The 14,848-nt window shown below is 47.0% G+C and overlaps 1 protein-coding gene across 3 annotated transcripts in view; it reads right to left on the bottom strand.

Annotated features, from left to right (window-relative positions):
* Cep250 (centrosomal protein 250) overlaps positions 1–14,848 on the bottom strand; it is a 46,811-nt gene that overhangs the window by 17,345 nt on the left and 14,618 nt on the right. For all 3 annotated transcript variants that reach the window (XM_038330399.1, XM_038330400.1, XM_038330398.1), the window contains 13 exons: positions 14,580–14,738; positions 13,967–14,145; positions 13,296–13,478; positions 11,182–11,326; positions 9,899–10,045; positions 8,948–9,178; positions 7,612–7,805; positions 7,281–7,408; positions 6,917–7,086; positions 4,434–4,601; positions 3,909–4,043; positions 2,411–2,533; positions 425–558 (listed from right to left, as the gene is read on the bottom strand). In XM_038330399.1, coding sequence (XP_038186327.1) covers positions 425–558; positions 2,411–2,533; positions 3,909–4,043; positions 4,434–4,601; positions 6,917–7,086; positions 7,281–7,408; positions 7,612–7,805; positions 8,948–9,178; positions 9,899–10,045; positions 11,182–11,326; positions 13,296–13,478; positions 13,967–14,145; positions 14,580–14,738 — 2,096 coding nt within the window. The remainder of the gene's footprint in view (positions 1–424; positions 559–2,410; positions 2,534–3,908; positions 4,044–4,433; positions 4,602–6,916; positions 7,087–7,280; positions 7,409–7,611; positions 7,806–8,947; positions 9,179–9,898; positions 10,046–11,181; positions 11,327–13,295; positions 13,479–13,966; positions 14,146–14,579; positions 14,739–14,848) is intronic.

A 14,848-nucleotide genomic window follows, 5' to 3' on the forward strand; every position in this document is an offset into this window, starting at 1 on the left:
AAAGACAAGATCTGAGTAAATTGGGAGCATGGGGACCTTGGGGGAGGATTGAAGTGGGGAGGGGAGAGACAGGGAGGGGAGCAGAGAAAAATGTAGAGCTCAATAAACATACATACACATACATACATACATATACACACACACACACACACACATTATACTGCCCAGGAAAAAAATTTCTCCACAGAACATAACCTCTATTGGGGTAGGGTCCACATTGTCATAAGACAATGGTGCATGAAAGGTCTTCTCTAAACATGTATAAAATAAAACAAGTGTAAGATTTAACGCAGAGACCATGTCCACTCTCAACGGCTCCAAGTGTAGCCAGAGTGAGACATGGGAGGTAACCTTGTGCAGAAGAGCCAATGCCACTGTGACTACCGTGTGGAAGGCAAGCCACCCCTCTGGCTTTCCAGCCTACCTGGCTTTTTCTCTCTCCAGTTCCTTCTGAATCCGGCTACACTCCTGAGCTTCTTGCACCTTCTCTTGCATCTCCTGTCTCACCAGTCTGTGGGAGTCATCCTGGGTTACCAGCTGAGACTTCAAGTCCTCTACCTGGAAGGTTATGAGCAGGAGGCTGAGATGGCAAAGCCCAGGGGGCCAGCTGGGAAGATGCTTCCACCTAGGGCTTTAGGCTCCTACACCACACTAGTCAGTGGCCTGTTTCCACATTCTGGAGGTTTCACTGGTCCCTACATTACCTTGTTTTCCTTTTACATTTACTGTGTATGCAAACACTCAAACACATGCCACGACATTGTGGAGGTCAGTAGACAATTGGTAGGAGTTGGTTCTGAACTATCTAACTGCACACACACACACACACACACACACACACACACCATTCTTTTCCTTTCCTTTTTTTTTTTTTTTTTTAAAAAAAGACAGGATTTCTCTTCATAGTCTGGCTGTCCTGGAACTTGCTCTGTAGATCAGATTGTCCTCAAACTCAGAGATATGCCTACCTTTGCCCCCTGAGTGCTGGGATCAAAGGTGCCACCAACACCAGGCTTCAAACCCTGTTCTTAATCATTCTCTTCTCCCAAACCCTTCAGCCTGTTTGTCTCCACAGCCTTATAAATGCTATATAAATGCAGACACAAATAAGAATCTTGGCTGAACACAACTATACCAAAAGGCAAAGTGATGGGCACGACCACAGTGACCATACACATACATACACTTTTTTTAAAAATAAAAACTCAGGGGCTGGAGAGATGGCTCAGTGGTTAAGAGCCTTGACTGCTCTTCCAGGGGTCCTGAGTTCAATTCCCAGCAACCACATGGTGGCTCACAACCATCTGTAATGAGATCTGGTGCCCTCTTCTGGCCTGCAGGCAGGATACTGTATACATAAATAAATAAATCTTAAAAAAAAAATAAAATAAAAAAAAAAAAAAACCCAGAACATCCTCTGCTATTGGACTCAGAGAAGCAAAAGTCATGTGGTAATACAGGTTTCGGTGAGGACAGGAAGGAAAGCTGACACTGGCTTGTCTGAGAAGTCTGCTTATGATCACTCCAGACAAAGATAACAGTAGTCCCAGTATCCTCTAACATCTCCTCTGGATATCCTAGTTTGCAGAACTTTATATAAACTGTTAAATATAGCAGTATCTTTGCTCTGTAAATATGGTGTGTGTGTGCACTTATGAATGCAAATGTGTGTGTGTATGGAGGTAGAGGTTAATGTGAGTCTTCCTCTATCATTCCCACCCTTCTTTTTAGAGGCCAGGTTTTCCTCTTCCTAAACCTGATGTTTACTTTCGGCAGACTAGCTGGTAGGTGGGTTCCAGGGAACCCCGTCTCTGCCTCCTCAGCCCTAGTATTTTCAGCACATGCCACGGACCCAGCTTTTCACATGGGGGGTGGGAATCTGAACTCAGACCCCTATGTATGTGCGGCAGGCACTATATCAACTGAGCCAGCTTCCTAGCCTGTTCTTGTTTTAGAGACAGAAACCCACGATGAAGTTTGGGTTGACTTCATACTCAACAGTCCTCCTGCCTCAGCCTCTTAAGTGCTGGGATTAAACTATACAGTATTTGACTATAACTTATTCACATTCTCCCATACATTTTAAATAATCTCCATATTACTTATCATATTGAATACAATGTAAACAGTACCTAACATAATGTAAACACTATGTAAACAGTTGTTATACATTACTTAGTGAATAAGAAAAGGTCTATACATTTACAATACAATGTCCTCCCAATATTTTCAGTTGGCTGTTGGTAGAATCTGTGGATAAGGAGTGCTAATAATTCAATCCCAGAACTCTGAGAGGCACATGCTCAGCTCTGAACACCCTTCAACTATGCACTTATTTCTGTAGCCTGTCCTTGTCCTCCAGGGGTTGGCTGTGGTGGGAAGGGCTGTGGGGCAGGTAGAAAGGACGGACCTGCTTCTGCAGATCTACCCTGTCCTTCTGGAAGGCAGCACACTCCTCCCTGTGCTGCTTGGCAGCCTCCTTCAGCTCCTGCTGTGCTCCCTGGAGCTGGGTCTGCAGCATGCTGGTGGCCTCCTGCAGAGGAGAAAGGTTCAGTGAGTGCAGAAAGCTTCCACAGGAGCTGGCTCCCCAGATCTGCGGTGTTGAACACTGTTTGTTCCTACTGAGTTGGCAAAGCTGAGGCAGGAACTAGCAATGCAGTTTCCCCCTCTATTCTCACACCCTATTTCTCCTTCCACATGACTGCATGCGCTCAGTCAACCTTTTGGACAGCCCAAGTTTGTGACTGATGCTAACCCAGACCCCCTAATAGCCTCCTGAACAAACCCCTCCTTCCATTTGATTGCATACACACGTGCACATACTTCCACTCAGTCAAGAACTGTATTAAAAGATACCCTGGCTAGGCATGGTGGCACATGCCTTTAATGCCAGCACTAGGGAAGCAGAGGAAGATGGCAGATACATAATACAGAGACCATGCCTCAAAAAGATATTCTAGGCTGGCATTGTAATTTAGTAGCTGAACATTTGCCCAATATGTACAAGGCTCCAGGTTTGATCCCCAGAACTACAGAAAGATAATGATAATAAAAGAATAAATACTTAAATATGTATATAGAAATACATAAAATGATGTATCACGGGGATTGGAGAAATGGTCACTGGTTAAGAGCACTTTGCTCTTGCAGAATACCCAGGTTAAATTCCCAGTACCCACATGGAGGCTCATAACTCTCTGTAACTCCAGTTACAGGGGATCTGACATTCTCTTCTGGCCTCTACAAGTACCAGGCATGCACATGGTATATATACATACATGCAAGTACAACACTCATACACATAACATAAAAATAAATAAATCTTAAAAAAAAAAAATCAAGTGTTCTCCCTACTCTTAAAAAAAAGAATCAAGTGTTCTCCCTGCTCTTAAGATACCAGTCACCAGTTTTCCACTGGCCTCAAAACAAAACCCGAGCTCCTGCTATGGCTAGAGAGGCCCCTCTCATCCCCTCCCCTCTCTCCTGTACTATCCCCGAGTTTATCCACTAGAGCCATGCACCTCTTTTTGTCCTTGACTTTCCCAAGCCCCTTTCTGTCTATTACAGGGCCCTATGACAGTGAAATCGTGTGCATATTGTGTCCTTCAAAAACTACCCTCAGTGGGTGCAGGTGCTTGCTGCTAAGTGCAGTAGCCTGAGGTCAATGCCAGGGTCCTATATGGTGGAAGGAAGGAACCAACTCCTACATGCATGTCGTGCCACATGCACACACATATACACATACACACAGAACAACAACAACAAAAAAAACACAACTAAAACTGCCTCCTCCTAGCAAGCCCTGAGGTTCGATCCTTAACAATACATAAAACTGGGTCTTGTGGTTCACACCCGTAATCCTGGCGTTTAGGAGGAGGCAGGACCAGACCCTGGAACACCTTCCATACCTGCTCCTGTAACTTCTGAACCTTCATGTCCTGCCTCAGCCTCTCCAACTGCTGAGTAGCATCTGCCAACTCCTTCTGCGTCTGCAGCAGCGTCTCCAGGAGGGACACTCTCTCCTTCTCTGTTTCCAGCTGCATCTGTGGACAGGCAGGAAGGGCAAGGGTTTCATGGCTCCGGATTATCATGCTGACCCGGGAGGCCATAAGCCTATCACACCTGCTCCAAGTTCTTCCAACAAATAGGATGGTGGCTCAGAGCAAAGGAAAGTCTAAGACCATTAATGTAGAACCAGGAAGTGCCAAGATTGCCACTGGTTTGCAAGCACACAGGATGTGGTAAACGTTGGGCCTCCCTCAGGAAGTATGACATACTGCCTGCTGCAGCTAACTGCTATGAGCCCACTCATGAGCAGCGCAGCGGTAGCTACACCCTCTTCAGGAAGCCCCAGCGAAGCCTGCCGTTAGGAACGGGAAAGTGGTAAGACTGGGGGAACCACAGGTGGCGATCCTAATACTCCAGCTGCTTACTTGGTACAGGGTGCTGTCAGCCTGGGTTCGCTCCTCTTCCCTCTGGGCGCGGAGAGCTTCAGTTTCTGTCTGTTGCTCTCTCAACCTCGCTTCCAGCTCTGTTCTCTCCCTTTCTAGGGTCTCCAGGGTCTTATCCAGCTCCTGCTGAAGCAAGGAGCACTCTTTCTCCTGACCATGTGAAGGAAGTACAGTTAGAAGCATAGGGTGAGCAGAGGAGGCAGGAGAGCTTGTTTGGAGTTCAAATCTCTGCACTGCCTCATGTGACTTAGGGATAGCTGTCAGCCTGCTAAACATTTCTGAAGGGAGGTTTGGTGATCCCTAACTTATCTGTCTCACTAAAACTGAAGGGTCAAGTGAGATTTGTGTTTTAAAAAATGATGTATAGGCCAGACAGTGGTGGCACACGCCTTTAATCCCAGGATTCAGGAGGCAGAGGTAGGTGGGTCTCTGTGAGTTCAAGGTCAGTTTGGTCTACAAAGTGAGTTCCAGGACAGCCAGGCTGTCCCACAGATAATTCCTGTTCTCAAAAAACAAAACAAAAACAAAAAAGTAGAACAGTAGTATAGAAAGAATGTCAATCACAGGACCATCATAAATGACAAACCTTACATTTGGGTTCAAAAAGCCAGCTGCAAACATATATGAAAGATGAACTTTAATGGTAACAAATGTTTAAAAAATCTAGAACAAAATTAAGCTATTTGCTCCATTCTGTGATGTCAAAACAAGAAGTAGTAGTCTATCACTGTTGGTTAGACTATGACCAGAATATTTTGTTATTCAAGTTGCCACATTCTGGGCCAGCAAGATGGCTCAGAAAGTAAAAGAACTGGCTGCATCCGTTTGAGGACTCGAATCCCACCCTCAGAATCCACAGTGGAAGGAGAACCAACTTTCAAAGCCATCAAGTGCTAGTAATCCCTAAACTAGACGTTTGCCCTCAGGAGCCCCAACCTCCTTCATGCTGGGATTTTTAACTGGCTTGATCTTGTAGGTGCTGGGAACCAAACATGGATCCACTGGAAGAACAGGACCTGCCTCCTGGGTTCTGGATTACAGGCATGCTCTAAGTACCACGTATGGCTTTTGACTATTGGTTACTTGTTTTTAAGTATTTATTTTTATGTGTGTGTGTGTATGCCACAGAAGTGTGTGTGCGCAGGGGCCGGGGAAGGCTTTAGGACCTCTAGAGCTGGCTTTCAGACGACCGTGAATCACCTGAAGTGGGTGCTAGGAACCTCTCTAGCCCCTTGACTATGGCTTTAAGGCAGGTTTGTTGGCAAGATTGGCCCACTTCTAGAATTATGTGCCTAGATGACAGTGGGCACCTGAAAACAATTGTTGAACAGTGTCCACAAGGCTCCTCTGCTAAGAACCAGACATAAGACCCACTAAAAACTCCAAAGTAAAAGATATTGTAAACCTCTCATGAGCTAATGGCCTCAGTTTCCCTGGAAGGACTAACTGTCATGGTGGTCCCTTCTCTTTTCCTTTCCACACTTAGATAATCCCCCCTCTGACTGTCTGGCTTTACAATCTTCCTGATGATTAAAAGGTAGATTGCTCTCTTACAACTTTTTTTTTAATTTAAATATAATTTTCTTAAAATTTTATTTATTGATTATATATACAGTGTTCTGCCTATATGCCATAACCGGGCACCAGATCTCACTATACGTGCTTGTGAGCCACCATGTAGCTGAACTCAGGACCTCTGGAAGAGCAGCAGAGATCTTAACCTCTGAGCCATCTCTCTAGCCCAAACTTAAATAAAGTTTTAGAGCAGGCCTCTCTAGGTAATTCTGTCCTGGAACTCACTCTGTGGAGCAGGCTGGCCTCAAACTCAGAGATCCACCTTCCTCTGCCTCCCCAGTGCTGGGATTAAAGGCATGCTCCATCACTTCTGGAAGTCTCTTTGTGTTTTGAAAAAGGGTATCCCTTGGTAACACAGATAGCCTTGAACCCAGAAACCCACAAGCCTCCTGCCTCCTGAATGCTGGGATTATAGTTGGGCTCTGCTATGGCTGTTTCCATGGTCCACGCTTAATTCTTTATACATACCAAGCAAGCACACAAGCAACACACACACACACACACACACACACACACAGAGAGAGAGAGAGAGAGAGAGAGAGAGAGAGAGAGAGAGAGAGAGAGAGAGAACTTACAAATACATGACTCACTCTATGCCAAGAACTAGTCTTAGTATTTTTCAGGTTAATTTACTTAATAGCTAGAAGCTGTTCAAGTCTGAGGCCCGCTAGGCCACGAGGAGGTACCCTGTCTCAGACAACAGAGGCTGAGACAGTAGAGCCCGAGACAGGCATTCTGGGATTGAGGATTCTAAAACTGGATTTTATACTTTGGTGATCAAATTTCATTATTCTAAGCTGAAGTAACTGGACTAAGAGGCAGCAGACGGCAGACTCACTGAAAGGGGGCCGTGTCTGCCTCTCCTATCCCCAACCACATCCGTCACCTACCCATTTCTCTTGGAGCCTGTTCACCTCCTCCTCGTGGGACACCTTCTGTCGCTCCAGAGCTGCCTGCCCCTCTTGCTCAGCTTGGGCCAGCTGCCTGGCTGCTGCATCCTGCTCCTGCTCTGCCCGGCTCCTCTCAGCATCCAGTTCCAGTTTCAGGCACTTCACCTCCCCTAGGATGCCAGGCAAGACCACCTCTGAGCCTCTGCCGCACGCCGTGTACCTAACAATACTGTCCCTGCCCACCCAAATCATGAGCAACTTCCATCTCAGACTCCCCGAGTCTGGTTGGAGAAAGCTCCCATTGCCTTCCTGGCTGATAACATCGCCATGGAAAACAGCGTGTTCCATCCCAGTGGGCCCTCACCTTGAATGACTTCCTTGGCTTGAGTAATAGTTTGAATCTGGATCTCCAGTTGCCCCTTGGTGACCTCGATCACAGAATTTTGCTGTTGGGCTTCAAAGAGATTGCTCTCCAGCTGTTCCTTGGCTGACCTGAGATTTGGGAATCAGGAAGAGTTCTAACCCATCAAGCCCCTTACCCTTTCTTAGGAGGGACTGGAGTAGTACAGGCTACAAGAAGTTATGGGGGCAACTGCATGTCTACCGCTCACTGAGAATTCCTACTCTTAGGACACAGAGCTCTGCTTAGCCTTGCAAAGCTATCTGTGCTTGCCTGAGCTAAGTGTGGACCCTACCTGAGCCCCAGAACTTGTTCAGCGAGGTCATGTCGGTCCCGCTCCACAGCCTGCAGGCGCACCTCAAGAGCTGCCCTCTCCCGTACCAGGGCCTCCTTCTCCAGGACTGCTCTAGCAAGTGTTTCTTCCTGTCGCTCCGCATCCTGATGCAGCTGCTCTAGCTGGGCTGTAGCTGCTTCTTGCTGGTGATGCACCTGAGGAAAACGATGAGCCTCAGAGTGAGGCAGAACCCCAGGGCTGCTGCCAGCAGGTCAGCGCGAGGGGTCTTTGAAGATTCTGGACTCAGCACTGAACATTGCTGACTCACGAATAACTGGTGTTTGTTTATTTCCTTGATCAGGAGGCCTAGGGCAAAAAAGATGCTCTCCTATGAGTGAGACTCTGTGCTGGGGACATCAGGACCCATATATACACCAAGAACCTGATTAATATCTGAGAAGGGACTCTTAAGAAAGGATTATGTTCAAGTATTAGGACAATGAGAGGTTTGGTAGGAAAAGCAAGACTGTCATTGACCTTTATTGTCAGTTTGGTGATTTAGAACCACCTAGGAGGGGGCTGGAGAGATGGCTCAGTGGTTAAGAGAATTGACTTCTCTTCCAGAGGACCTGGGTTCAATTCCCAGAACCCACTTGGCAGCTCACAACCATCTGTAACTCCAGAAATATAAGTGCATGACCGCCATAGACTCACCTAGGAGACACACCTCTGGGTGTGACTGTGAAGGCGTTAATAGAGGGAAAACCACCTGAATATGGATAGCACCATCCCATGGGCTGGAGTCCCAGACTCAATTAAAAGGGCAACAGGAAGAAGTCCAGCAGACACTTCATTTCCCCTTTTCTGCCTCCTGGTGACTAAGATGCAAGCAAGTAGCTACCAAAAATCCTGGCCACCACATAGACATCTGCTGGCATGCTTTCCCACTAGGGAGGGACATATCCCCACAAACTGTGAGTCAAAAACAAAACCAAACCAAAAACAACAAAACAAAGCAATAGGTAGACCCTGTTTCAAAAAACCAACCAAAGAAAAAGACAGAGAGACACAGCCTTAGCTGGACATAGTAGCTAATAATCTTAGCACTCAGGAGGCAGAGGCAGGTGGACACTGCAACCTGCCTAATCTACATAATGAACTCCAGGCCAGTAAGGACTACAGAGTTAGACTCTGTCTCAAAAGACGAAAATAACCAAGTAAACAACAGAGGCTGGCCTTTAAGGATAGCAAACAAATAATTACAGCATGAGAACTGTAGCTGTCTGAGCCAAGTATGAAGACTATGGGAAGACCATGCAGGAATCGACAGTACACTGACAACACGTTGTCCTCTCACCTCGCTTAACTTCTCTTTAAGTTCTTCCTTTTCTTCTCGGACACTCTTCAGTTCTGCCTGTAGTTCAGTCCTGGTCTCCTCCGCCTTCTGCAGCTGAGCCTGCAGCTGAGTTTTCTCCTCCCACAGGGCATCCCTGCGCCTTTCTGCCTCTTCCAGGTCCACCCGCAGAGCACTTCTCAGGCGCTCGGCCGCCTCCACTCTGCCGCACACAGACTGGTTCTCCTGCTCCAACTACTGGCCAGAAAGAGAAGGGAGTGCAGCACACCAAAGCTAAGTGGATACAGTTCGCTCCCCTGGCAGCTCTGCGGCAGAAACCACCCTGCAGCTGAACACAAGAGTGCTTTTAAGAGAAGGGGAGACCCAGCCATTTGATCTGGTGTTTATATTCTAGGCACCAGACGGGCCTGATGCTGGGATAGAGATCGAAAAGGTAAACTCTCGCTTCCAAAGAATTCAGAGTAACACCAGGTGGCGGTACAAGCCCGTGATCCTAGCACTTGGGAAGTGATGGAGGATCAGAACAGCCTTGGTAGCATGAAACATGTTCTCAAAAAATAAGACACCCAGAATAATGACATTTCTGGGTCTCAGGAGAACGGGAAACAAGAAGTTTTCCCTACCAAAATGAGAGGTTAAATTTTTAACCAACAGGTGATTTGGGGGCACTTGGGCTAGTCAGCAAATCTGCCTCGCCCAATAGGATTGAACACTTCATCTTGTTTCCGAGGCCCTGAACCCTTTCTGCTGCAGGTACAGAGGAGGGTCCACAGGTCCAACCTTTTGCTCTCCTCTGCACTCTACATGTCCCTTCTGCTCATTTCAGCTCCATTTGGGAGCTCACCTGCCTTCGCCTAATCCACTGAGACCGCTCCGCCCTATTATGGCATCAGCTGCTAATGGCTAATCATCAGGTAAGGCCCAGCCCCTCCTGGGAATCAAATCTTTGCTCACCTGGAGAAGCTGCTGGTTCAGTCCCACTTTATCTAAAGCCAAAGCCTCATTTAAGGCCCCAAGCTTGGCAGCCGCAGCTCTAAGATCAGCTACCTCTGCCTTCAGGCTGTTCTCGGAAGCTGACAGATCTGCAATGGACAGTTCTGCCTGAAAACAAAAGGGTAGTGCCTTCTGCTTTGAGTTTTCACATAACAGTAAAACATGCACACTCCCAATACCTGCTTTCATTTGTAAAGTATCATCCCATCTCTTCCCTTCCATTCCAAGCAAGGTATCCATCCATCTATCCATCCATCCATGAGAAAGGCACTCACAGCACAGAAACAAAGAAAGGTGTGCAAACTACAATTGTCCCAACAATACAGAAAGTGTAAGCACAACTGAGAACTCAAAGGAGGCATTCATTCAGCTTGGGAGAGCAGAAAATGCTTGGGACAAAAGAACAGTGACAGAGATGGTGCTTGGAAGTCAAGGTGACAGAAACGTGTATCCAGTGTATTAGTCATGAAGGAAGGGGACCCGAGAATGCAGCTGATGCTTTGTGCAAGAGCAAAGGATACCTGGAGTGGGGTGAGGGCTTGCACAGGTAGGCCAGAAATAGTTGAAGCAGATGGCAAAGGATGTTGAATGTGGTGGTAGAGTTGAGAAGCCATTGATTTTTTAAAAAGACATTTTTTTTTTAAATTAATGAATTTAGGTTTTTTTTTTTTTTTTTTTTTTGGTTGTTTTTTCAAGACAGGCTTTCTCTGTGTAGCTTTGGAGCCTGTCCTGGAACTCACTCTGTAGACCAGGCTGGCCTCGAACTCACAGAGATCCAAATGTCTTTACCTTCTGAGTGCTGGGATTAAAGGAGTGAGCCACCACCACCCTGCTAAAAACTTATATTTTTAAATCATGTATGTGTGTGTGTGTGTGTGTGTTTTCTTGTGAATGAATAAATGTACAAATATGAGTGCTATGTCCATGACGTTGAGGACATCAGAGTCTCTCCTGGAGTGACAGGCAGTTGTGAGCACCTGATGTGGGTGTTGGGAAGTAGACTCAGGTCCTCTGCAAGAGCAGTATGTACCTCCAGCCCGCATGGGGCAACTTTAAGAGACTCAACCAGATTTATACTTTAGAAAACTCACTGAATTTCATGTAGAGGGCATGTTGGGAGGGAGAGCACCCAGAAGCACACTAGCAATTAAAGGGAAATATATGAAGATCTGAAGTCTGAAGGGTGAAGAATGAGCCATCCAGCCCCTCTACTGGGAACACGACTTCCAAGTGAGAACACATACCCTGGCCAAGGCTGCAGTCACTTCCACTCGCTCTTGCCTCAGTAACTCTTCTTCTAGGCGGCTTGACTCCAGGGCTTCTCGAAGAGTGATCAGCTCACTGAGTGATTCTGACTGTTTGGCTTCCATGCTCACCAGTGTCTCCTGACTAAGAAGGAAGGAGAGGGAGCTAGGGAGTGTTTGGGAGTGTTTGTGTCCCAACAGGACATGGGAGTCTAATTATTTTTTCTATTAAAAATGTGGAATTGGGCTGGAAGATGGCTCAGTGGTTAAGAGCATTGCCTGCTCTTCCAAAGGTCCTGAGTTCAATTCCCAGCAACCACATGGTGGCTCACAACCATCTGTAATGAGGCTGCTGCCCTCTTCTGGCCTGTAGACATACACACAGACAGAATATTGTATATATAATAAATAAATAAATAAATAAATATTTAAAAATGTGGAATTATCTTCTAAAAACTAATAAGGAAAGCTCTCTATGACACAGCAAGTGAGAAGAGCAAAGCGCACAGCAGTGTTAATGCACTGCCTGTTGTGCAAACGTGAGGGAGCACACTGTCTGCACGAAGTGGACTGGACATGAATCGACTGAGATGGTGACCAACAGAAGGCAGGAAAGGAGGATGGAGCGACAAGATGAAGGAGACCTCCCTATGTGCATCTTCTTAAATAGGGGGGATTTTTGTTGTTTATTGTGACAGGGTCTTGCTCTGCAGCCCAAGCTCTGAATTCAGAGCAATCTTCTTGTCTCAGTCTCCCAAGTGTGGGGATTGCAGATGTGAGCCAACATACCCTGGTATTTTTTAAACAGCTTTGACTTTTGACTTGTCTAACTATATATCGAGTCAGATAGATTACATTTTTTTGTTGTTGTTTTTGAGACAGGGTTTCTTTGTAGCTTTGGAGCCTGTCCTAGAACTCACTCTGTAGACCAGGTTGCCTTCGAAGTCACAGAGATCTACCTGTCTCTCCCTCCCGAGTGCTGGGATTCAAAGCATGCGCCACCACTGCCCAGCGACAGACCACATTTTAAACACATATGTACCTGTGTGGATTGTCTGCTGTGCCCTCAGTGCAGAACATACGACATGACCCTACCCTTTGGCAGACCTTCGAGCTTCCTCAAGCGTCCACTGTTTATTAACTAGACACATGGAATAAGGTGCAGGAAGGGACCATGCCAAGGAACGAGCTGCTACCAGGGCTCTGCTGGCATTAAAAAGTGAGTTCATGGTTGGCCAGGACTATAGAATGAGACCCTGTCTCAAACAAACAAGAAATTAATTAAATTTACTTGTGTGTGCAGAGGGAACCACAATACACATGTGGAGGTCAAAGGACAATCTATGGGGTCAGTGGACTGAACTGTGAGCCATCTTGACAGCTTATGCTAGCATTTTGTGAAGAATTGCCCATCTTCCCAATAACTCTTCAAATATCATCTCCATTTTGCCAAGAGACTAATAAATCCTGGCGGCAAAGCCATAATCTGCACCAAGCCTCTGTCCTGCTCTACAGTTCCTTTTGACAGCATCACCTAGCGGACTTTACAGGTTAGCTGGGGGGCACGACCCTGGCTTCCCTTTCTGAGCAGTGACTTTCCTATCACTTCCCAGTGGTCTTACCTCTTCCTTCACAGCCAGCTAACTCTGAACACGCCACAAAACTCCTATTCCTTTTCTTTGCTATATTCTGTCCCCTTGGTCCTTTTTCCTACAAATTAAAACAGGTCAAGGCCCCACTCAAAGTCTACCCCTCCTCCATAAAGTTGCCCCAGTCTCCATATTAACTATTGCTCCTGTGCTTCCAAAACACCAAGCTCGAGCTCTCGTGCGGCCGCATGTCTTCTAGCTTTCATGTTGCAGCTGTCCGCCTGTCTGACTCCTCATTAGAGTTCAAGATCCTCGAGATCATGGCCAGCATTTTTACTCGTTTTTGTAGCCTCACAGCCCTATATCCCTACAGGGACTCAGTAACGTCTGGATGACTTTCTACCTCAGCTCCCTACAAAGGAGGAAGCAGTGAGCTAACGTGAACCATGTGCACTCTACTTCCTAAGAGAGAGGGATGGAGTAAGGAAGGCCAGGCCCTGGTGACAGGGGCCCAGTCACACTCACAGACGTTCCCTCTCGCGGACAGCCATAATCAGCTCCTCCTGCTGCTCCTGCTTCTCCCCCTGAGCAGAGTCCCCCTGCAGCTGCAGCTCCACGTTGGCTCTCCGCAGTCGCCATGCTTCCTGCTCCAGCACTTCCAGCTGCTGCTGCAGCTCTGCCCTGGCCTTCTGCAGCAGTTCTCGCTCCCTGAAATACAGATCGGAGATGCTCAGGCCTGGGGACCAAAGATCCTCGTGGAAAAAGACCTTGTAGAGCAAAAGGTGAGAGAAGTTTGTTTCTTTTCAACATTTATAAAGATATATAATACTTTTTTCAAGCAGAAAACCATTTATTATATTATTTTAAAGACCCAACACAAAGGGTTTTCCCATAGGAAATAGAATAAAAACCAAAGCAGCCTTAAGCATCATTCATGGATCCAGGGACAAAGACAGGGCAGTGCTGGGTAAGTGGCTAAATGAGGACTAGAACCAGACACTTAAGAACTAAGAATGCAGTTCAGTCATAAGAGTGCTTTCCTAACAAGACTAAGGTTCTGGGTTTGATTCCCAGCCCTGCAAAACCATAAGTAAAACCAGACATGGAATAAAATAAAATTACAAAGGCTTTGCTTTCCTTTAAAACAAAAGCAAAACCAGACATGAAAGGGAGGAAGAAGCAGCCTGCTCACTCACTTGCTGAGAGAGTCCACCTCTCCCTGAAGGTCCACAGTCTGCCCTGCCAGAGCATCCCGCTCTCCAGTGAGCTTGTGCAGCTTTGCTCTCAGGGCTTTGCCCTCCTCCTCCCACTGATTGTGCTGCTGCTGCAAGAAGCTCATCGTCTCCTGGCAGCCTGAAAGCTGCTGCCTGAGGTCCTGTGAAAGGAGAGCCACAGAAACGGGATGCAGAGCAAAAAGCCAACACCAAATGAATGACTCCAAGGCAAGGGGACTGGAAACAGTAACAACAGCCAGCTGAGAAGAGAAATGTGGCCAGCTGAGATGTCAAAGAACCAAGGGTTCCTGGGCTCTGTGGCTCCAGAGTCGTGGAGACCACCATCTTCAGACATAGTAGCATAAGGGACAGCAAGGGCTGCTTGGAGTTGGGGACATTTACACTCTCCCAGGACTCTGCTTAGTAGCACTCAAAGATCATACACGCAATTGGTGTGGAGAATACAGACACCTGTAGGTCACAGGCACCACTGGGCAGAGAAATTATGAGTGCCAGCTGAAAGGGATACTCCAGGCTCGAGAGATGCCCGGGGCACCCGTCCCTGGTGCTGAGGAGCAGCTCTGGAGCTTCTCACCTGTACAGCCTGCCGTCTCCGAGTTAGCACCGAGTGCACCAGAGTAAGAGCCTTGTCTGGGTCCTGGGGCTCAAACGGGGAGAAGCCACTACAGTCCAACTGCAATGAGCCCTCATGATCTGAGCTTTGGGTCATAGTGTCCTCTTCTTCCACTGAGGCCTGAAATGCAACCAAGTGTCATCAAGAGACTTGCACTACAGAGCTGAGGAACCTGAAGGTTTCCTTTGCAGGTCCTATTCCTGAGGCAGGAACCCTAAGAGCAAAAAATG

This window comes from Arvicola amphibius, chromosome 5 (assembly GCF_903992535.2).
Source record: "Arvicola amphibius chromosome 5, mArvAmp1.2, whole genome shotgun sequence".
In the NCBI taxonomy this organism is placed as follows: Eukaryota; Metazoa; Chordata; class Mammalia; order Rodentia; family Cricetidae; genus Arvicola; species Arvicola amphibius.